This window comes from Littorina saxatilis, linkage group LG9 (genome assembly GCF_037325665.1).
Source record: "Littorina saxatilis isolate snail1 linkage group LG9, US_GU_Lsax_2.0, whole genome shotgun sequence".
Classification (NCBI taxonomy): Eukaryota; Metazoa; Mollusca; class Gastropoda; order Littorinimorpha; family Littorinidae; genus Littorina; species Littorina saxatilis.
The window spans coordinates 33,741,961-33,766,170 of NC_090253.1; the positions used below are offsets into that span (position 1 = coordinate 33,741,961).

Below are 24,210 nucleotides of genomic sequence, written 5' to 3' on the forward strand. Positions count from 1 at the left end.
AGTTTGGCTTATCTGTCAAAATCACGTTTGAGATATCCGTGTTTGAGTTAGCTATTTTTTGACAGAGTTTGGCTTATCCGAATTAGAAATAGTCTTACAAAGAGGGGGGTCTGGCGGGGAATTGGTTTTGGTTTCTGATATCCGAGTTTTTTGCTTAAGCGTGTTTCGTTTAGGCGAGTGCGGCTGTACTCAAATACTCTGCAACACCGTAACCCAAATACAACATGTGTTCGTACAATACCGCTTCTTTTATGAAAACACTGCTTCGGCCATGTTTGATTTTAATCAACCAATTTTCTTGTTGTTAATTGTACTTACTGTACATTAATAATGTATGGGAGACTATCCTGTGCATAAAGCGAGACAACAGTCCGCTTTACCCTGCCCCTCTCTCATCCAACCACGCCTACAACTCGGGTAGACGCAGCGCGCCCCAAAGCGCGGCGTCCTTAGAAACAAGCCCAGGCCCAGACGACATGACCAACAGCACACGTCAAACAGCGTTGTGCACTGGCGTGTTGTTTTCGTGTGTGTTTGTGTTCTGTTTCCCACGGCGCTCGGCTGCTTTTTTCTACGCAGGCTTGCTGTGTGCAACCCGTGTAACACTAGAGTGACATTCTAATCATCGTTGACTGTGAAGGCTCACATCTCCAGTTTCCCACTGAACTCATCTCCCTGCCACGCCACGTCTGCTTCGTGAAAGGTCGTGAAAAGGTAAGACTCGTTCGTGTCATTTAACAGTAGCAGCTTTTCCTGGCATTGCGAACGCAGGACTGACGTGTACGATCGTTTCACGCAGCAAAATATCTCTCTCTCTCTCTCTCTCTCTCTCTCTCTCTCTCTCTCTCTCTCTCTCTCTCTCTCTCTCTCTCTCGCATAATTTGAGCACTGAATACTGAGTGGTACCGCGGGTCGACAGACACACAGAAGAAACGGATAGGCTCGGGAACCGACTAATAAATACTACTAATGTAATCACTGAGGCACTGACATAGGCGCAAGTGAAATACGTGCACTTCGACAAAAATGGTAGTGGAGTCGATCCAAAAACAAAGAGACTGCCAATGTTCGCAATGCCAGGAAAAGCTGCTACTGTTTAATGACACGAACGAGTAGTATTAAGAATGATAGTGGAGTCGGTATACACTGTTACAGATCTACCCGCCCTGAAAGCGATAAGTGAAGTGTGAGGTAGTTGGCGGGCCACAATGCGCGTCTTGTAAAAAATAAAGCTGTGGAAGGTCAGATGTTATGTGCCCTGTCACGGCGGTGTACTCCCGATTGACCGTAGTCTCGTTTGACCGTTTCTCGTTTGTCCGTATCTCGTTTCTCTGTATTCATCAAGTGGAACGGACTCAAAGCGGCCGGTTTGACCGTATTTGCTCATATTTGTGTTTTTCATTTGTGCATGCCGATCACTGTACATACACACACACACACACACACACACACACGTGACACACACACACACACACACACACACACACATAACCAAAAACAAGTCGCGTGAAGCGATTTAAAGACATTTAGTCAAGATCAACACCACAATCCAATCATCGCAGAGACTACATTCAGATAGTCTCGGCTAACCATACCGAAGACCAAGACGGTTCACGCTCGCCTCCGCGAAGCACGCGTCTGAACCTGTTTCCTTTCATTCTGAGCATATTTTTAGAGTAAACATGACATATCTATATATTTTTGAATTCAGGAGAAGATGAGGAATACAACGCAATCTATTTTAAATCTGTTTGCGAAAAATCGATTTTAAATGACAACTTTAATGAGCAAACTTATTACAGTAGACTCCGCTTAATAAAAACACATCGGGACTGGGCACATTTGTATTTATTAACCGAAGTTTTTATTAACCGAATTAAAATTTTAAAAAATCAAACAGAAAAAAAAGAATTTCCCAGCTCTGTGGCAATGGCTTGAACAGCTTTTTGACACAAGATGGGACCTCTGACGGGTGCGTTGCGTGATTGCAAGTGGACAGCAAACTTTCGCAAACCATCTTCAGTCTCTTTGTCTTTCCCACTTCTTTGTCTTATTCGTTGCTTTGGCGTTGACCCTTCTGCAACCGAAGCCCAAATTTTCTTTCATTTTTTATCGATTGGTACAGAAACGAATGCGAGACGTCCAAAAAAGTTGCAGCTTCCCGAACACTCTTTGCTGTCAGACTATGGAAGCGATCAAGAAGTCGAACCTTGTCTTGCACCGTCATTTCTGTTCTTTTTCTCTTTGTGCCCTTGGACGCCATGTTCAAAACTGCGAGCTTTATACGTGTGTAGGAGAGAATGCAATGAGAGAATGCAAACGTGATCTAATTCTTGTGATCTCGTTTCCCCCTTAAATCACAATTTTCGCTGAACTTAGCTTACTAAGCTTCAGCAAATGCTTGCATCGTCTGTCGGGTGAGTAGATATCGCTCCGTGTTTGACAATACATTGTCAAATTTGTGTTAAGTGACTTCTAAGGCGAACAACTCTGCAGAGTCTGCTGTGAAGGGCGACGGTAGTCTCCCTGTCACACTCGACCCCCTTTGAATGAACTTTGTCCCCAAAGTTCCGAACCATGGACCCGCCAAGCTTAGGTCCCTCCCAGGTGGAATGAATCAGTGGCCTGAACATTTCATGTCGAGTCCCATCGCTGTCGACGACGCCAAATGTAACCGAGTGCCGAAACACCACAATCACCTTTGAAGGCGAAGTCCACTCAAACGGGATTGAGAATAACTGTTATGGCTTCTCGAAGGAAGGCCTGAACATACAGACACACCAAAGCCGCCAGACCACATCACAAACAGAACTCTACAATCCACAGGTGTTGCCCACACACACACACAAACACACACACACAGAAGCCGTATATATATATATACAGAGCAACCTCGTTTACTCGAACTTCAGGGGTCAGGGAAATTAATTCGAGTTAGAAAGAATTCGAGTTATCCAATTTTACAATACAAAGTCACCATACCGTTTAACTAATGGTTGAAGAAGTCCTTGATGCTCTTCTGCTTCATGAAGGTATGGTGGGAAGATTCCAAGTCTTGCTCCAGTTTGCTGAGGGTGTCCCAGTGTTCCGTCCATGTTAAGATGTGGCAGTAGCGTGTAGGCAATCAAATGCTGAATGAAAACTACAGTAACATCAGAGCCCAGGCTTTTACACACGTATACTGCCATGAAGAAAATGAAAATGAAAAAATCTCTAAAAGCTCAGCCTCAGCGAAATTGTTGGTAACAGTTCAGTGTGCGTACATGTACTTAGTGGTACAGTACGTATTTGAATAGTACTCAGGTGTCACTCTGTTAGCAGTATAAAAGCGTGGGCTCTGATGTTTGTTTCCATTCAGCATTTGATTGCCTACATGTATTTGAATACTACTCAGGTGTCACTCTGGTGAGATTTTTTTCATTTTCTTCATTTATTCGACTTATGTGGGCTGTTTTGGGGTCAAGGGGTCGTGAAATAACATCGAGTTATCAATATATTCGTCTTAATGAAGCTTCGAGTTATCAATAATTTATTTACTATGAAAGAGAGAGCAGTTTGCAGGGCCCCAGAAAAAAGTCGAGTTATGACGAAATTCGTACTATCCGAGCTCGTGCTATAAGGGTTAGTACTGTATATGTATCTATATATCTATAAATATATAGAGATAGATGACAGTGTATTTTTCGTGTGGCTATAAATTGATTCGACCTTTTCACTTTTACGCAAGGAAAGCGTTCTGGACAGTGCAGTGACATTCTAAAGATAGTAACGTTAACGGGAATATGGATTGACGCCACACGAAGGAAGGTAGATAAACGCTGAAAACACTGGAGAAGATAAGGAAGAGTTACTGGGAATGGATCCAGAGAAAAACCGAAATCGGTTCAGCGCTGCGCGCTGAGAGCACGTGTTGAAATATCTCATCGACCAGGTTGTGTCCGGGGTGTAGCTGAATATGGCCACCAAATTTGAAACAGATCCATCGAGAACCTTGGGCGTGCATCGCGGACACACACACACACACACACATGGAGTATGGAGGCAACACCTGTGGATTGTAGAGTTCTGTTTGTGATGGGGTCTGGCGGCTTTTGTCTGTCTGTATGTTCTGGCATTTGAGAAGCCAAAACAGATAATATAGGGCTTAGAAATAAGCTCTAAAATTCTCAATCCCGTTTGAGAGGACTTCGCCTTCAAAGGTGATTGTGGTGAACCGCCACGCTGTCTGTCTCTGTCTCGCGATTCACCCCGGCGAAGCCGGGTATTCCTCTAGTACATCTATCTCTCTATATATACGGCTTCTCTGTGTTTGTGTGTGTGTGTGTGTGTGTGTTCGCGATGCACGGCCAAAGTTCTCGATGGATCTGCTTCAAATTTGGTGGGCATATTCAGGTAGACCCCGGACACAACCTGGTCGATGAGAATTTTCAACACGCGCTCTCAGCGCGCAGCGCTGAACCGATTTTGGTTTTTCTGTTCATCTTCCCAGATCCATTCCCAGTAACTCTTCCTTATCTTCTCCAGTGTTTTGCGTTTATCTCCCTTCCTTCGTGTGGCGTCAATCCATATTCCCGTTACTATTTTTAGAAGGTCACTGTCCACAACGCTTTCATCCCGGCGAAGCCGGATATTCCCGTTACTATTTTTAGAAGGTCACTGTCCACAACGCTTTCATCCCGGCGAAGCCGGGTATTCCTCTACTTCTTCCCGGCGAAGCCGGGTATTCGGCCGCGCTCTACTTCTTCCCGGCAAAGCCGGGTATCATTCGGCTCTACTTCTTCCCGGCGAAGCCGGGTACCCGGCGAAGCGGGTATTCATTCTAGTACATACATACATACATACATACATACATACATACATACATACATACATACATACATACATACATACATACATACATACACCACGACCCTCATCTTGATTCCCCTCTCTGTTAAAACATTTAGTCAAAACTTGACTTTCGGGAGGGGGCCCGGGTAGCTCAGGTGGTAGAGGACTGGACTTGTGATCGAAAGGTCGCTGGTTCGAATCCGGGCCGGGACGGACACGGGTCAACTTTATGTGCAGACCCAGAGACGGTATCCATCTCCCACCCCCGTGTCACCACAATGGCACGTTAAAGATCTTGGTCATTCTACCATAAGTGCAGAGGGCTGATACCACCTAAACACGCATACATCAAAAGCCGTGAGGGCGTAAAAACTCGAATCGTATAAACCAATTCATGTCCAATGTAGGCAATTAAGACCTGACGGACAATAAGCCCCTTAAAATTTACTTTTTACTTGACTTTCGTTAAAATGGCAGGTGTATTTGCTAAAAACAAATAGTACCTAAACACACACACACACACACACACATAAACCGGACCTGCACGGCTCCTTCATTGCTTCCACCGACAGTTGCACAGCGCGTTCCGGCAGCAGAAAGGGTCCAAGTCGACCCAGTCAGGGCATTTCTTGCAGGAGCACTTCCTGTAGGTGTTTTTCCTGTATACAGGGAATGAACCAGGTGCATTTCCTGGTGTCTTTTCGGATCTCGTTGGAGGTTACGTGACATTTGCCACACCCTCAAAAATCACGTGTTATCAAAAATGTGTTGATCTTTACTACTGGCCGTCAGGGCAGATCTTCGCGATGAGGTCGTGTATTGTAAAACCAGTCATATGACTGAAAAGCCCATTCATTCCCTTATCATATTCAGCAAACAGAATTAGTTTACATAAGGTAGTGTCTATACAGTGGAACCTGCAACACAGACACCCCCAAAATCAAAGTCACAAAATGAGGTTCCCGCGTTAAAGATCGACAAAAAATTAGAACAGCCAAAACAATATCTTGTTCAACAACACGGACGTTATGGCATCCTGAACGGTGTAGGTGTCATTCCCCTCAGAAGCCATAAGACAGTTTTAAAGCCGTTTAAGTGGGTAACTGATGAGACAAAAAAAACACACGGGACATGTCAGTAACTCCTTCACGCATTGCCATCAAACTTTCGATGATTTGTGCTAACACATGTCGTAAAGTACACACGGAAGTTTAAGTCATTTGAGAGGTTAGGAACATTCTTGGAAAATGCTCTTTCAAGAGCCATAGTCAAGTTTGTCAGCAGTGAGATTTGATAGGCGTAGGCTGATATTTGCACTCAGCTCTGTGGAAGAGCCTACTTCTTAAAGATTACTCTCGCGTTCAAATCCTCATACAACCCATGTCTGATAAAACATGTACATGAAATTTGAGTATGTGGCGCATGTGTTATTGTTCTTGAAGATTACAGAAAGTTAATTTTTTCCGTTTAAGACCCGCCGACAATTAAACAAACTCTTTCTGGCATGTCAAATTACAGCAGACCTAATGTCTCAAATGTCTTTAAACTGATTGCGTGTGTAATTGACAGTTTGAAGGCAATGCGTTGAGGAGTTTCTGAAATGTGGTGAGTTTTTTTTCCGGTCTCATTACCCGCGAAAACGGACTCAAAAATGACACCTACATCCTTCAGTATTTCATATCGTCATTGCTAGATATGTGACCAAAACTGACTATTTTGGATACACATTTGACTGTTCTTTTAAATGACATGCAAAACGCGTTTTGTTTAAAGGCACAGTACGCCTCCCGTAAACCATTACAGATACTGTCAGGCTTTTACACACAGTACAAACACCCTTCCACTTGAACGCTCACCAAACGGGAACATCCTAGGTGCCCTACGTAAAGAGCGAGCAATTTTTAAAGAATTAATTTTGCGGATTGTCTCAGTAGACAATCGGACGGTGGTGCGTTTTTGGCGCTAGACCTAACTTTTAAAATCTAAATAATAAATTGACAGCTTGTTACACAAACATTCTTAAATCATAAAAGAATTCTTTTTTCATCAAGACAAGATCAGTACAATTCGAAGTTTTGAAAGTTTGAAAAAAGAAAAGCCCGGAAGCAGGGTCACGCAAGGTCGTGGTTCTCGTTGCAGACGACGGTTTATGCCTATCGCCAGTTCCTCTGAACAGTCAAAAGCCATCGCTAGAGTTCTTGTGAACCACAGCCGTTTGTTTCGTGCATAGTCAGAGGTACATAATAACGTGCTATTGCAGATAAGCTCACATCGAGTCGCATTCAAATTACTAACTGACGACTACATTGTGAACAAGTGTTGACCTTAACGGGGTCAAGAAGCCGCCCTTGGTAATATGGGGGTGGGACACGGAGACAGACAGACAGACAGACAGAGGGAGGGAGAATTTTTTTTTAAGTGAATAAATTATTTTTAAAAAATTTTTTAAGTAAATAAATAAATTTTAGAAAGAATTAATTAAAAAAAATTAAATGAATAAATAAATAAATAATTTTTTAAAAAATTGACCGAGCTCTTTACACGTAGACAAACAAACACCTGAAACCCGGACAAACAGGCAGAGCAGATCCAGTAGCACCCTTTACAAGGCGGCTTAATAATCCAACGCATGTTCGCATGCTGTCAGTGATAGAACGAGACCCGAAGGGAAGTAACTCATTACCGCCTCTCTCCAAAGTAAATGACGTACACACTTTTGCGTCACTTAACCTTCACAGTACCAATGATATTACTCATGAACGGCCCATACTTTCTAAAGAAATATTCAACATAAAAAGTATCCTTCTACACAACCCACGCCATCCAAATAGAAATAAACAAAGTAAAATGCCTTCTTTAATTCAAAAGTGGGTCGTCCACAACCCACCACATATAGACTGTGTAGTTCAAATGACGTCACTATTTATTTGTTTATTTACGGAATAATTCTTCAAAAATCGGTCGTTATGAAGGATCTATGGTGTTTGAGATTTACATGAAGTCTCGATCAAAAATCCATGTCCCACCCCATATTACCAAGGGCGGGCTTCTTGACCCCGTTAAGGTCAACACTTGTTTTTGTCCGGAGTTCTAATCCAACGCATGCTGTCAGTGATAGAACGAGACTCGAAGGGAAGTAACTCGGAGTTCTGGGTGCGGGAATTCCCGCAAACGTATGAGTCTGTCAGTGGGTTTCGTCCCCTGGCTCGGTTTGTAAAAGCGTTAAAAGCTAATATCTTCTGTTTGACTACCGTTAGGAATGTAATTTTTTGCATACACCCGTCAAACCCTATTTCTAACAATTTCACGAAATTTGAGCTTAATTGACCCAGAGATACAAGTCTTACCCGACAAACACTGACCGACCGACCGCCCGCCCGCCCGCCCGCCTCAAACAAACAAACAGACAGAGCAAATCCAGTAAGCCCCATTATACTAATGGCGGCTTAAAAGGGGAAACTGGATCACACGGGTTCACGATGGCTCAGGGGTAAGATAAACCACGCAAAAAAAAAATTGAAAATTCTTTGAAAATTCCTCGCTCTTTAATTACGGAGGGCACATAGGATGTTCTCAAGCGGTGAGTGTTTAAATGAAAGGGTGTTTGTACTGTGTGTAAAAGCCTGACAGTATCTGTGATGGTTTACGGGAGGCTTACTGTGCCTTTAAGCTATTTTAAATTATAGTCGATTTTAATGCGGGAACCTTGATTTTGATAATTTGATTTTGGGGGTTGTCTGTGTTGTAGGTTTCACTGTACAAACACTGCCTGATAGCCCTACAAATTTAAGCCTCATTTGGAGGTAAACCCCAACAAAAATATGCACAGAATACGATATGTCTAGTTACTGAGAACAATCATTTTTAAAGTAGAAAATGTCCTAATAAACTCCATTCTAACGTGGCGATTTTAGAAATTTCAGTTTTACAGGTTGAAATTCAGTTTCTGCCTACTTGTATTATTTCATTAATAGAACAAGGTATCCGAGTGCATGCTAGCAACTAGAGTGCCAGAATTGAAGCTCACATAATAACCTTAGGTTTTAACAAGTAATGTGTTATAATGATAGTGTTCTTTCTGAAATTGGATTACATTTTTCCCAGTTTACGTCTAATTTTCTTCTATTACTCCTAGCGTCTACTTGTCTGAGGCCGAAATCAACTGTTGAAAGTGTACAAAAATTGTACTCACATATGGAGAAATTACCTGGCTTTTACTGACATGTCTTGGTGTGTACACTGAAGGCGTGTTTTCTTTTTAAGGATACCTTTATACGTCACCCTACTAAAATGTGTAAAACACAAGTTCCCTCAAAAAGCCTTGGGATTGAGCATTTTGTAAGCTTTAACTTATGTTCGATTGGTCAGACTATTAACAGCCAGAACGCACTCTGTTGTTTTGAAAAACGTCACGTGTATGACGTCATAACAGGTATATGCACACATTAAGCCCTCGTTAAGCACTCGCGCATGCTAACAATCAAAAACAACCTCGGTAGGAACTGTTTCAAAGAAAATAAATATGGGAATAAGTAAGTCTGTGTTATAGGAGAGGTTGAGGCTTAATTTCAGCCAGGAAACTAAGAATTAATTGAAGATGAAGTCAAAGAACAGCAGGTGCTTCACACTGAATCAGAATTCCAATTCTCTTTGTATTCAGTGCTAGATTTTCTCGTAACGTGTGAATATAAAATGCTTCCTTTAATCCTATCCACAGAGAGAGAGAGAGAGAGAGAGAGAGAGAGAGAGAGAGAGAGAGAGAGAGAGAGAGAGAGAGAGAGAGAGAGAGAGAGAGAGAGATGTGTGCGTGTGCGTATTAAGGAGGTTTAGGTTTATCCGCATCGAGATAAGTCACGCAGAGGAATGTTTTTAAAACTGAGAGGTAGGTAACGTCTCAAAGTAGGGCAAAACTCCTTTCGAACATCATGCATTTCGTGGACAGTGCGCTGAAGTCCGCAACGATACCGTGTTGAAACTGTTGCTGTCATTATGTGAGTGTCGCTGTGAGCAGAGTGACTTAAACTTTTAGTTCGAGAAGAGATTTGGAATTTGTTCTTTCATTCTGTCTTGCCTGTTTCCTTTTTATATTTAGTCAAGTTTTGACTAAATATTTTAACATCGAGGGGGAATCGAAACGAGGGTCGTGGTGTATGTGCGTCTGTCTGTCTGTGTGTGTGTGTGTGTAGAGCGATTCAGACTAAACTACTGGACCGATCTTTATGAAATTTGACATGAGAGTTCCTGGGTATGAAATTCCCGAACGTTTTTTTCATTTTTTTGATAAATGTCTTTGATGACGTCATATCCGGCTTTTCGTGAAAGTTGAGGCGGCACTGTCACGCCCTCATTTTTCAACCAAATTGGTTGAAATTTTGGTCAAGTAATCTTCGACGAAGCCCGGGGTTCGGTATTGCATTTCAGCTTGGTGGCTTAAAAATTAATTAATGACTTTGGTCATTAAAAATCTGAAAATTGTAAAAAAAAATAAAAATTTATAAAACGATCCAAATTTACGTTTATCTTATTCTCCATCATTTGCTGATTCCAAAAACATATAAATATGTTATATTCGGATTAAAAACAAGCTCTGAAAATTAAATATATAAAAATTATTATCAAATTATTTTTTTCCGAAATCAATTCAAAAACACTTTCATCTTATTCCTTGTCGGTTCCTGATTCCAAAAATATATAGATATGATATGTTTGGATTAAAAACACGCTCAGAAAGTTAAAACGAAGAGAGGTACAGAAAAGCGTGCTATCCTTCTTAGCGCAACGAATACCCCGCTCTTCTTGTCAATTCCACGGGCACTGCCTTTGCCACGGGCGGTGGAGTGACGATGCTACGAGTATACGGTCTTGCTGCGTTGCGTTGCGTTCAGTTTCATTCTGTGAGTTCGACAGCTACTTGACTAAATATTGTATTTTCGCCTTACGCGACTTGTCTGTCTTTCTGTAGAACAATGTGGTGATGTATGCACGCGTGCGAGCGGCATACATATCAAACCGAGTGTCTACCAGACAGCAAAGTAAATTAAAAACAAGTCGCGTAAGGCGAAAATACAATATTTAGTCAAGTAGCTGTCGAACTCACAGAATGAAACTGAACGCAATGCCATTTTTCAGCAAGACCATATACTCGTAGCATCGTCAGTCCACCGCTCATGGCAAAGGCAGTGAAATTGACAAGAAGAGCGGGGTAGTAGTTGCGCTAAGAAGGATAGCACGCTTTTCTGTACCTCTCTTTGTTTTAACTTTCTGAGCGTGTTTTTAATCGAAACATATCATATCTATATGTTTTTGGAATCAGGAACCGACAAGGAATAAGATGAAAGTGGTTTTAAATTGATTTGGACAATTTAATTTTGATAATAATTTTTATATATTTAATTTTCAGAGCTTGTTTTTAATCCGAATATAACATATTTATATGTTTTTGGAATCAGCAAATGATGGAGAATAAGATGAACGTAAATTTGGATCGTTTTATAAATTTTTATTTTTTTTTACAATTTTCAGATTTTTAATGACCAAAGTCATTAATTAATTTTTAAGCCACCAAGCTGAAATGCAATACCGAAGTCCGGGCTTCGTCGAAGATTACTTGACCAAAATTTCAACCAATTTGGTTGAAAAATGAGGGCGTGACAGTGCCGCCTCAACTTTCACGAAAAGCCGGATATGACGTCATCAAAGACATTTATCAAAAAAATGAAAAAAACGTATGGGGATTTCATACCCAGGAACTCTCATGTCAAATTTCATAAAGATCGGTCCAGTAGTTTAGTCTGAATCGCTCTACACACACACACACACACACAGACACACACACACACACACGCACATACACCACGACCCTCGTTTCGATTCCCCCTCGATGTTAAAATATTTAGTCAAAACTTGACTAAATATAAAAAAGAGAAAGAAAAAGACAAAAAAAGACAGTCAAACTACGTTTTTCTCGTGAATATCAAACCGAGCAACGGACTGACCTAAATCATTCACTGAAGCAACAGTCACTGAAAGACCCTTGTTGCATTTACGGCTTCAGACAAGCAAAGGCACAAGACACCGGTTTGAAGAAATATAAATCACCCCATATATGTTTAAGAAAAGGTTCTATTTTAAAGACATGTGTCTGCTTTGTTACGTTATGTTGCTGCCAAAAATACTCCAGAAAGAAACAAGAAAAAAAGTTCCTCTTCTGTAATGTACCGAGTTCAATATCGGGTGCCTTTGCCTCTGAACTTTTCTGAATAACAAGTTTAGTTTTTCCCTTCGCAAGGAAGTCTTTCTAGCGCAGTGGTTAGTGAACTGCGATTAGAGTCGTGAGGTGGTAGGTTCGAGCCCTGTCAGCTCGGTATTTTTTTTTCTTCTTTACTCTCCTTTCTTTTGTTTTATTTGACTCTATTCATTTTTATTCCAAAGCATTATTGGTGATCAATTGCAACACTGACCAAAGCTCACGAGGCAATGATTTAGTATTGATCACTGCGGAATTCTTTCGCCAACCATTGAAGCAACATGAATCACTGGACCGGAAGCCAGAAGCAACATTAGTTAACACAATTTAGTACATTGAAACCCCCTTTTAAGACCTCCAAAAATCTGAGAAGTTCAGGTCTTAAAAAGGAGGGAGTCTTAAAATGGGGTTATGTTTACAGAGGGTATGAACAGAAAGTCTACAAAAGAAAGCCTTAAAGGGGAGAGGTCTTAAATTGGGGGTAAGGTGGGGTATCTTAAAAGGGGGGTTTAATTATACATAACACATCAACATGGAAACAAACAATTAACAACAAAAATTAATGTGTTTTAAATGTGGCAAAACATAAGTCTGCAGGGTTAATATCGAATTACTTCGACAAAATCTCGGAACACTCACGAACCGCATATCTCGCTACGTGACTGAGTCATCCTGCTGTTGCCGAAATACAAGTCTTTCTGAATCGAAGCCTGATCTACACTAGTCGTCATAAAAAACTATACAGATGCGTTTGAGAGCTGGGCTCGTATTCTTGAAAAAGCTGCAAAATTGTGTCCTTTAAAGTCAAACTGTCGTTTAACTACCGCCCGGTATTTATTTTTACTGCCCAGTAATTATTTATTTTCCCCCGGTATTAATGTGTGTCTGGCGGAAGGTCGGCAGCTACCAGAATTGGTTATTTTTAGAATTGGAGATTCCTCATGCTTGCTCCTCTCTACAAACAATATTTGAACAAGATTTATTCTTGAAAAAGCTGCAACTCATATACTGGCCTGTAAAACTCAATAAGTCCGCCAACTGCTAAGTGTTATTTATGAAACACCGGTAAGTCCTTACCGGGTTGTCTCCGAGCTGTAAAGTTAGAGGACCCCTCCCCCTCCTGTAAAGTCGCTACCTGTCAGTAACTTCACCAACACTGTCCATTAAAACCGTCAAGTTCGAATAAATCTTGTTCAAATATTATTCGTAGATTTATGTCCCTCATGGACACACATTGGTGTCATTTAAGCACCGATGCATTGCGGTCAAATACGAGCTTCTGCTCGCGAAAGATTTCAACCGATGCTCGATCATAACGGCGTGTTGCAAAAGCGTGCTTGCGTCTTGTTTAATGCATTACAGTGGCGAGAATTTGGTGTCTGATTCCGTAGCCGAACAGTTATCGAATTCGCCTTATGCGCGATTGAGTCGAGTTCGAATCACCATCAGGCCTTACTTTTTTGTTTGTTTTACTCTTTGTCATTAATTTTGTTTATTTTTGTTTATTTTCTTCGTGTGCAAAAGAGTACGTTGTAATATCAAAATTGATTTAAAAAATTAATTTTAGGCGAGAATGAGTTTACTTTTTAAACATACGCTTTGTCACGCTTCCTGCCGGAGTATTTTGGTCGAGATGACATTTCTAAATTTAACTTGGGTCGTCCTTGCGTGATTCATGGTTTGCTGTGATATCGCAGAGCCTTTGGAACGGGTCACTCGATTTATTTAATTTTAGTAAAGCAACCACACAACTAAAAAATTTGGTTTATGCGCCAGGATATAAGAAAATGCTGTAAGGGGAGGTCTCATACTTTATTTGAATGGTTCATATTTAGATTTTAAAGTAATATGAGATACGTTGCCTTCGCGTATAAAAACAGTTTTCTACGTGATCACGTCCGTATCAGAAGCACGCACAGCGAGCGCGAGCGGGAATAACCGCAGTGGTAGGGCCGGGTGTGGTATGTTCGTAACGTGGTATCTAACTCTCAGAAGTTGTCAATAACAAGGTCGCAGTGTTCACGTATCATCGTGACACAGACAGATTTGCACTAAAATCCATGCCAGGGGTGCTTTTCCATGTTTTTTCCTCTGAACATATTTAACAACAAGATAAATTTGAACGAGCGGTATTTTGCTTTCTGTGTCTGCTTTTCGAAGTGAATCGAGGCGAGCACACTCAGTAGGTCAACAGAAGGATACGCGACGTAAGTCTCAGCGCCTTGCTGTTGGGGGTGGGGGGGGGGGGGGGGGTTCATGTTCTTGACACATCGGCGACTACGATGTATACAAACCAGATTTATGAAATATGGACTGAAGCGTGAAGGAAAGATTCAATAAAATATCGAGCATCCTTACAACCTCCTCGGATGGTTGGACTTGATAAAATCTGACATACGTCGCGCTGACGTATGGAAGGGTTTGCTACGTGAACACATACCTAATCACCACACGCAGTGCGACCCGCATGTGAGATACGTGTCCTGGTACGTGACGTAGCTGACAGGTAACGCGGTATCTAAACCTCCCTAATCTCTCTACTACGGCGTGTAAAGCCGACACATGGAGATAAGAAATGGTCCTGCTGAGTGCTTCACTGATTTCCTTGAGACGGCTATTGATCTACGGCTCAAGGTTTTTATATTTAGTCAAGTTTTGACTAAATATTTTAACATCGAGGGGGAATCGAAACGAGGGTCGTGGTGTATGTGCGTGTGTGTGTGTGTGTGTCTGTGTGTCTGTGTGTGTGTGTGTGTGTGTGTAGAGCGATTCAGACTAAACTACTGGACCGATCTTTATGAAATTTGACATGAGAGTTCCTGGGTATGAAATCCCCGAACGTTTTTTTCATTTTTTTTGATAAATGTCTTTGATGACGTCATATCCGGCTTTTCGTGAAAGTTGAGGCGGCACTGTCACGCCCTCATTTTTCAACCAAATTGGTTGAAATTTTGGTCAAGTAATCTTCGACGAAGCCCGGACTTCGGTATTGCATGGTGGCTTAAAAATTAATTAATGACTTTGGTCATTAAAAATCTGAAAATTGTTAAAAAAAATAAAAATTTATAAAACGATCCAAATTTACGTTTATCTTATTCTCCATCATTTGCTGATTCCAAAAACATATAAATATGTTATATTTGGATTAAAAACAAGCTCTGAAAATTAAATATATAAAAATTATTATCAAAATTAAATTGTCCAAATCAATTTAAAAACACTTTCATCTTATTCCTTGTCGGTTCCTGATTCCAAAAACATATAGATATGATATGTTTGGATTAAAAACACGCTCAGAAAGTTAAAACAAAGAGAGGTACAGAAAAGCGTGCTATCCTTCTTAGCGCAACTACTACCCCGCTCTTCTTGTCAATTTCACTGCCTTTGCCATGAGCGGTGGACTGACGATGCTACGAGTATACGGTCTTGCTGAAAAATGGCATTGCGTTCAGTTTCATTCTGTGAGTTCGACAGCTACTTGACTAAATATTGTATTTTCGCCTTACGCGACTTGTTACAGTTCTCGATTTGGACCGACTCGATACGTACATTAGTCATTGAACACTTCATGAAAAACTAATGGGTGGCAAATTATTCATAAGACATAAATAAATGTAAATCAATTTTTAGCATTAAAACGAGATCTTTGTTTATAAAGCCATATGATAGACATTGTTGTATAATATTCTTATTTTTTTATTTTTAGAAATCATGATTTTTGCGTGAGCATAGTTCGAGCAAGACATAATTTTTGAAATCGCTAACCCCGGTAACCACTTTCGGAGAGAATTGAATTGAATTGAACTTTATTTAACAAGGATTCAGATTTAAGGCTACGCCTTTTCTTACAATCTGTCCTTGAGAGAGAGAGAGAGAGAGAGAGAGAGAGAGAGAGAGAGAGAGAGAGAGAGAGAGAGAGAGAGAGAGAGAGAGAGAGAGAGAGAGGAGGTATTGAGGGAGGGAGGGAGGGAGGGAGGGAGGGAGAGAGAGAGAGAGAGAGAGAGAGAGAGAGAGAGAGAGAGAGAGAGAGAGAGAGAGAGAGAGAGAGAGAGAGAGAGAGAATTCAGAACTTTATTACGAAAGGTTAAAGGTTTTAGACTGAGCCTAATCTTCCAAACTATCCTTTTAACATGTACAGACAATTATTGTAAACATAAACAAAGACTGCACACACACGCACACACACACACGCACACACGCACATACACACACACACGCACACACACGCACGCACGCACGCACGCATGCACGCACGCACATACTTACAAACTCACTGCCCAAACACAAAACACTCGCATACTTACACGCATGCACATGCACAAATAAACAGTATCTGATTAAAATATTGGACTGGTAAAAACCTCAGAAGAGAAGAAAACAAGTCGCGTAAGGCAAAATTACTACATTTAGTCAAACTGTGGAACTCACAGAATGAAACTGAACGCAGTGCATTTTTTCACAATGACCGTAGTCCGCCGCTAATGCAAAAGGCAGTGAAAGTGACGAGCCTGTTCAGCGCGGTAGCGGTTGCGCTGTGCTGCATAGCACGCTTTAAAATTACTGTACCTCTCTTCGTTTGAACTTTCTGAGCGTGTTTTTAATCCAAACATATCATATCTATATGTTTTTGGAATCAGGAACCGACAAGGAATAAGATGAAATTGTTTTTAAAACGATTTCGGAAATTTAATTTTAATCATAATTTTTATATTTTTAATTTTCAGAGCTTGTTTTTAATCCGAATATAACATATTTATATGTTTTTGGAATCAGAACATGATGAAGAATAAAATAAAAGTAATTTTGGATCGTTTTATAAAAAAATAATTGTAATTACAATTTTCAGATTTTTAATGACCAAAGTCATTAATTAATGTTTAAGCCTCCATGCTGAAATGCAATACCGAAGTCCGGCCTTCGTCGAAGATTGCTTGGCCAAAATTTCAATCAATTTGATTGAAAAATGAAGGTGTGACAGTGCCGCCTCAACTTTTACAAAAAGCCGGATATGACGTCATAAAAGACATTTATCGAAAAAATGAAAAAAAAAGTCTGGGGATTTCATACCCAGGAACTCTCATGTAAGATTTCATAAAGATCGGTCCAGTAGTTTAGTCTGAATCGCTCTACACACACACACGCACAGACACAGACACACACATACACCACGACCCTCGTCTCGATTCTCCCTCTATGTTAAAACATTTAGTCAAAACTTGACTAAATGTAAAAAGCAGTGGTAATGCATTGTTAAACAGGACCATATATACAGGCAGCTCAGTTCCAAGAAGAAGGGAAGAGGGGGCTGGAGAATCGCGCATGCATATAAAATGATTGGACTTAGTAAAGCATAAACACATTGGACTAGTAAAATCATCCGAAGAGAAGACAATAAATAGCGGCAATGCATCTTTAAAAAGGCAGCTTAGTTTCTAAAAGAGATAGGGAGCCTGGGAATCACGCATTGACTACACTTGCATATTATGTAAATATGAAAAACAGAAATGCATTTCACATAAAATCTAAATACACAATGAGAACACGATTTCAGGGGGCTGTTTACATTGTCATCAAATGTGTGTGCACCTGCTTTTTGAATGCTTTTAAAGAACTCTTGAGTTCATTTAGACTAAAATGAACCTGGCCTGCCGCATGCTAATTGTGTGTGGCGTTGCCGTGACGCCCGTATATTTCTGCCTTTATTTAACCTATCGGAGCCGTGTGTGATCTGAATCGATACTGCGTCATCAACGCGTGACCTGCGCGTAAAATGTGTTCTGTGAGTAGGATAATAACCAAACACTTAAACAAACTCAGTGCGGCAAACTCTCCATACATTTTCCACCGCAGTGAACTTACAACACTTCAAGCGAAGTGCTCCCTTTCTACTAGCAGATCCATTATTTGGCTTCAAAATGCCCAGCTGAAATAGTCTACTGCTTTTCTGCAAAACGAGGACAACCATACAATTCTAGTGTCCTTTTCCTTGAGCAATCATGAGCAAAATATCACCCTTTGGAGGACATTTAGACATTTGACAAGCAATACCGTTACTCTGTGACAACAACCCGTTTCTCACTCAACCTCTGTGTGTGTGTGTGCGTGTGTTTGTGTATGTGTGTGTGTGTGTGTGTAAGTGTGTGTGTTTCGTGATGCGTGAATGAGGGAGCGTGTCGAATTTGAGTCGGCAGGGAATTTCAGTTAACAGCAGCAAAGAACGTAAAGGAGAGACATTGGTTTTTCATTTGTAATGTAAGGAGATTGTTAGAGAAAGATAGTGGCCGAGCGGGTCTGAACAGTTCAAGAAGGTCTGAAAGATAGGATAATGTCTGATAGCGGATGGCAGTGTAGCACAGGCATGATTATATAAAGGGAAGCAAGCGGTTAAAAACGGGCGTCGATAGAGCCAATGAACAGTGATGTGGACTTGTAGTATTTCATTCACTTGTATTTAAATATAATACGTTAATTGTGTTACCGTTCAGTGTTTAGTGTTTTTATTGTTGTTTCCCTCGTGGGAGAGATTTGTAAAAAAAAAAGAAGCTCAAACAGCTTAATTACTGATCATAACCTCGTAGTCAAAAATGTATCTTTTCTTATCTCTCTGTGCTGTGTACGTGTGTGGTGGGTGTGTGTGAGAGAGAAAGATAGAGAGATCTGCGTTTGTGTGTGTGTGTTGGTGGAAGAAAGTGAGAATGGTTGTCATAAAGTGGTTTGCATGTGAAATAAATGAAATTGCTTTCATATGTACGTGTTCTGCCCTATTGCACTGTCTCTACCCTTTTCACACCAAACACTTCAACAACAGAATTTGGGGAGGATACAGGCTCATTATTTCCTCAACCAAAAACAACATACTTCTTCACTTCAAATACATCAATACGAATCAACTTTTCGACACACAGTTCACACAATCTTTTAGCTTTCACTCAATGCATATAAATACATATTATAAAGATACTTTCTCAAATATAGACTAACGCACAAAAGAAGGTACTGACAGACACTCACGAGTTCGAATCACGGCTCACTGCATGTCGCCAGTTTCACTTCCTTGTGTCGCTGAATCCTCGTAGAATAATGACTTCCCAAAACTCTCTCTGTAGATGCCAACACACACCTTTCACTGTAGATGCCAACCCACACCTTTCACTGTAGATGCCACACACACCTTTCACGTTTCTCCCCGAGAAACCCTTCCGCCATTAGCTACGACCGGTATTGATGAAGACTCCCCTCGTCTAGTCATCTGCGCCGATGTGGTCCCTTGCTCGCCACCATCGTCCCGCGCTTCTCCGTGTAAGGTCCCTCCCTCGTACACGCCATGGCAAACCCTCATGGAAACTCCTAAAGAATTTAACCAAGTCTTAACATTCTCTAAAACCATCTCTTCTTCCGAACGTTCATGTACCAACTCATACATTCTCGTTCATTCTACGTTCACAGTCCGTCCACATTCAATATCCAAACTAATACTTAATCTATGAATAACACTCCCATACAAAGCATCACCGTCTTAAACATAACATAAATGCGTAACATTTATGTTCAAGAAATTCCCCATGAAAAACCGTGATACAATTACATCAAGAATTCTCTCAAAGCTTCACCCTAATATTTGGTGCACTTTGTATACACTAACCTTTACACTCCAGCTATGTATTCCAACGTCAATAATATACAACATAGTAAATCATTTACCTTAAATAAGAGACCCGTCTCTTGAAAGAGTACTTGTTCCCAGAACAAGTCTGACACGCGCCGACAACCTTCCCGGTTGAAAATCTCAAACGCTGTGACGTTATTTACCCCAGACCAGCTACATGTCTCAAAACACAGCTCATCTCAAGCTATGGTTTTCTCGTGCAACGCACAAAACCCGTGATAACGCCTCTCCGGTCAGCTACGCATCGCCCTTCACTATTTAGGGAGGTTAAAAACACGACGTGGTTTCACCTCACCAATATGCTACTCACATCTTTGTGACATCCCCCTTCCCGGGGAAAAAAGAAAATTCTTGAGTTTTCTTTTGATCAAAACAACCTTCTTTTTCCACACATCCCATAAACCTGTGGTATGCTCTGATCTACGAATGACCTGGACAACATGTCTGTCAACGTATTCCTGTCTCATGCTATTGGATGAACCTCGAATGCTAATCCTTGCAGTGAAAGACACCACCGCATCACATGTTTTGAAAATTTCACCCATTTTCCCAAACACCTCTTTCATCTCCTCCTTTTGACTCTCTGTCAAAACAGGATCAAAACCAATGTCTCTGATTGTCTCTTCCTTTCCCTTAGGCAATGTAGGTAACGGCAACGGTTCTATCTCCTCAATCGGAGGTACCACTGCAAAATTTGCCTCTCCACATTTACTTGAGACAACACCCTGACTGCCACAGTCAGATCTCAGTGGAATGCCTTCGCGATACCCACTACTTGTCTCTGTATCAACAACATCAACAACTTTCTCGGCACAAACTGCATACTTCTCATCCTCACGTGACACTCTCAACACCTCTTTCAATGTCTCATCCTCTCTCAGCAAACTTTTCAGATCCTCCTCGTTAACCGACAAATCAGGAGTAACCACATTTTTCAATGGCACCGGGGAATCCTCCAGTTTCTTTTTGGCTTGTGCCCTGCCCGTAGCACACGCGACCTTCTCAAGTACCACCTCTTCAGTTCTTTTCTTGTGACTTACATCAGCACACAATCCAACACCCTGCATATTCCCTAGGAATAAATCTACTCTGGGAACCACACCCTGAAGATTACCTATTACTAGGTCAGCGACTGGGTCTGTGAGCACACAACATTTCAACTTTCCCTGAAAATATGGGGTATCGACAACCACTTCCGCCAATGGATACAAATCAATCCGTCCACTAAAACCTTTCACCTTTTGAACCTCTCCCTGTATATACTGGCTTGGTAAGACCAACGACTTCCTTACCCCAGCTACATTAGCTCCTGTGTCTCTCAGTACTGAAACTTGCTTCCCATTACCGAGACCTTCCGCTAATGGCAACGACCCGAATGCCGCCGAGCTTACCAATACTCCAGCGTCCTGACAATCCGCTACCGACTTTGCTGAATATGCTACCTGAAAACATTCTCTAGCGTAATGGCCCAACTGCCCACACCTGTAACATGTGTCCTGATTCTGCTGTTCAGTACCTGTACCTCTAGTACCTCCTTGCTGCCATCCTCTTCTACCCGGCCAACGATCATCTCCTCTGCCTTGAAACCTGGTATTTCTGCTCATACCCTCTTGTCTTCTGCCACTATCACCTTGACCACGATTGTAAGACTGTCCTGATCCACGATTCTGATTGAACGCTACGTTTCCAGTTACCAAAGGATTTACTTGACTCTTTCTGGCCAAACATTTATTCGGGTGGGCTGATTTGTACGTTTCTGCGCTAGCAATCATGTCTTTTGAATTTTTACACTCACGTTCTTTCAAAAAGACTGCCAAATCAGTGCATACACTGTTGAGAATCTGCTCACATAACACGAAATCAAACAACGCTTCATATGAGTTTTCTATATCAGACAACCTCAACCAACGGTTGAACAAATGCTTCATCTTTGTTACGTACGTGCCAAAACTTTCATCCGCCTCTGGCTTTGTACTGCGAAATTTCTCACGAAATCCATCTCGAGTGCACTGAAACTTCTTCAACAACTCTTTCTTCAAGTCTTCGTAAGACAAAGTACCCGTCGAAAACAATGAATGAAACAATGACAAAGCTCCACCTTCCAGATAAGCAGATAAGTACGTAGCCCACTCTGAATCATTCCATTTGTTCGCCTTTGCATGCGTTTCAAATCTGTACAAAAAACTGTCAATGTCATCTTTATCTTCCTTGAACATTGGGAGTTTGGGGTACTGGGGCCTGCTGCTGTGACCTGATTTCCCACCTGCATTTCCACCTGTACTTTGCTGCGCTTCTTTTTTAAACTCCAAATCCATTTTCCTTGCTTCAGTATCTGCTTCTAGCCTCTTTGCATCTAATTCCATTTCTAACCTTCTTGTCTCAGCCTGAGTTTCTAATCTTTTTGTCTCAGCCTCAGTTTCTAATCTCTTTGTCTCAGCCTCAGCTTGAGCTTGTGCTTTCTTTGCCTCAGCCTCAGCTTCTATCTTCTTTACCTCAACCTCAGCTTCAGCTTGTGCCTTCTTTGCCTCAGCCTCAGCTGCTACTTTCTTTGCCTCAACTTCTAATCTTTTTGTCTCAGCCTCAACTGCTACTTTCTTTGCTTCCCTTTCCTGAATTCTCTCTTCTCTATCCATATGATCCTGAGCAAACTTAAACAAAGCTTCTGCCTTTAAGCCATGCTTCTCTCCCAATGCCAAATAATGATCATATGTGCCACCACCAGTATCACTATGCTCAGCCATCTTTACAATGTCACAATATCAAAGTAATCTCAAAGTAATACAATAGTTCAAGTAACACAAGTTCACAAAATTGTTTTAAGTATCAAAAAGTTGTATCATACACCAGTTTCTCGCAATACTAAACACACACAAAAGAGTATCATAAAATACTAAACTAAAAGAAATCTTGTGCCTTTTTAAAAACAATCCTCAAATTGTTTACTACTTAACTATTTACACAACCAGTCTCAAAAATAAACAATAAACTTAATAGAGTCCAACAAAAAAAATTATAATTTAGAAAATATCAGCTTAAACAATCAATAGCAGCTTCAAACACTTGTCAATCAATGTCAAACTTAAACTAACAACTTTAGAACATCAACAACAACAAAAAAATTAAAAAAACAATTAACTAGAAATGTCAAAGTTTCTCAAACCCAAATAACACACTTTAAATGAAAAATTCAATTCCACACACCACTAACCAGCGTCAGATCCTTTAAGGAAAATCAATCGCCAAACCAAAAAAAAAAATTTTTTTTTTTAAGTTCACAACAACAAAAAATTTCACCCAAAAAATTTCCAAGTCCAAATGTTTACCAAGTATCTCAAAAATAAAGTTACTACTAACCAAAAAAAATAAATTTACAAAAAAAATTTACTTTCCCAATACCAACAACTAAATATCAAACACTAGTATAGGGGAGATAATCATCCAATCACTAATCCAACTACAACTAGGAATAACAATAACAACGACCAAAAAACTTTTCAAGCCACAGTACACAACTAAAAAAACAAAGTCCAAAAAATTTACAAATTTCTGAATTTATCAAAAAACAAAATGGCACACCCTATACTATTTTATTTAAAATAAGCCTGCACCTCAACGACAACAATCATACACAACAATCAATCCAAGATAGAATCTAAGAAAAATAGTTTTTAAAAAAAACTAAAAGGAAAGGGAGCTAGAATTTAGATAGAAAGATAGTTAATAATTACACAGAAAAGGAAGCAAACAGAAACTAAGGCCCTCTCTACGTAAGAAACTATACAACTACGTAGACCCCTAGAGCTGGAGAGGGGGTGTCCAATGACATACACATAAACAAACTCACTACAACACGCAAAGTATCAAAGTATGTATATTTAGCTACCCTGTAAGCACTTCTTTATCAACCACTATTTCTCAATTCTGTTCAACTGAAAGGGAAGCAACTGCTTTTTAACTACAACAAAAATCTATCCTTTGAAACAAAAACCTATTTAGGGCTATGTCGGGGTCACCACTGTCATAAAGTGGTTTGCATGTCCCTATTGCACTGTCTCTACCCTTTTCACACCAAACACTTCAACAACAGAATTTGGGGAGGATACAGGCTCATTATTTCCTCAACCAAAAACAACATGCTTCTTCACTTCAAATACATCAATACGAATCAACTTTTCGACACACAGTTCACACAGTCTTTTAGCTTTCACTCAATGCATATAAATACATATTATAAAGATACTTTCTCAAATATAGACTAACGCACAAAAGAAGGTACTGACAGACACTCACGAGTTCGAATCACGGCTCACTGCATGTCGCCAGTTTCACTTCCTTGTGTCGCTAAATCCTCGTAGAATAATGACTTCCCAAAACTCTCTCTGTAGATGCCAACACACACCTTTCACTGTAGATGCCAACCCACACCTTTCACTGTAGATGCCACACACACCTTTCACGTTTCTCCCCG

At 40.7% G+C, this 24,210-nt stretch overlaps 2 protein-coding genes across 2 annotated transcripts in view; one reads left to right on the plus strand and one right to left on the minus strand.

Moving 5' to 3' along the window:
- Positions 1-504: 504 nt before the first annotated feature.
- Positions 505-24,210, plus strand: part of LOC138977053 (uncharacterized) — a 58,747-nt gene continuing 35,041 nt past the window's right edge. The window contains exon 1 of the mRNA XM_070349963.1: positions 505-714. The gene's annotated coding sequence lies outside the window, so the exon portion shown is untranslated. The remainder of the gene's footprint in view (positions 715-24,210) is intronic.
- LOC138975896 (uncharacterized) lies at positions 18,783-22,589 on the minus strand. The gene has a single exon (XM_070348664.1). It carries the CDS (start codon positions 22,481-22,483, stop codon positions 20,045-20,047), a length of 2,439 nt encoding a protein of 812 aa, XP_070204765.1. The 5' UTR covers positions 22,484-22,589; the 3' UTR covers positions 18,783-20,044.

Bases quoted from the DNA above. Each gene is read 5' to 3' on its own strand.
- LOC138975896 (XM_070348664.1), bottom strand. From the start codon at position 22,483: ATGGCTGAGCATAGTGATACTGGTGGTGGCACATATGATCATTATTTG.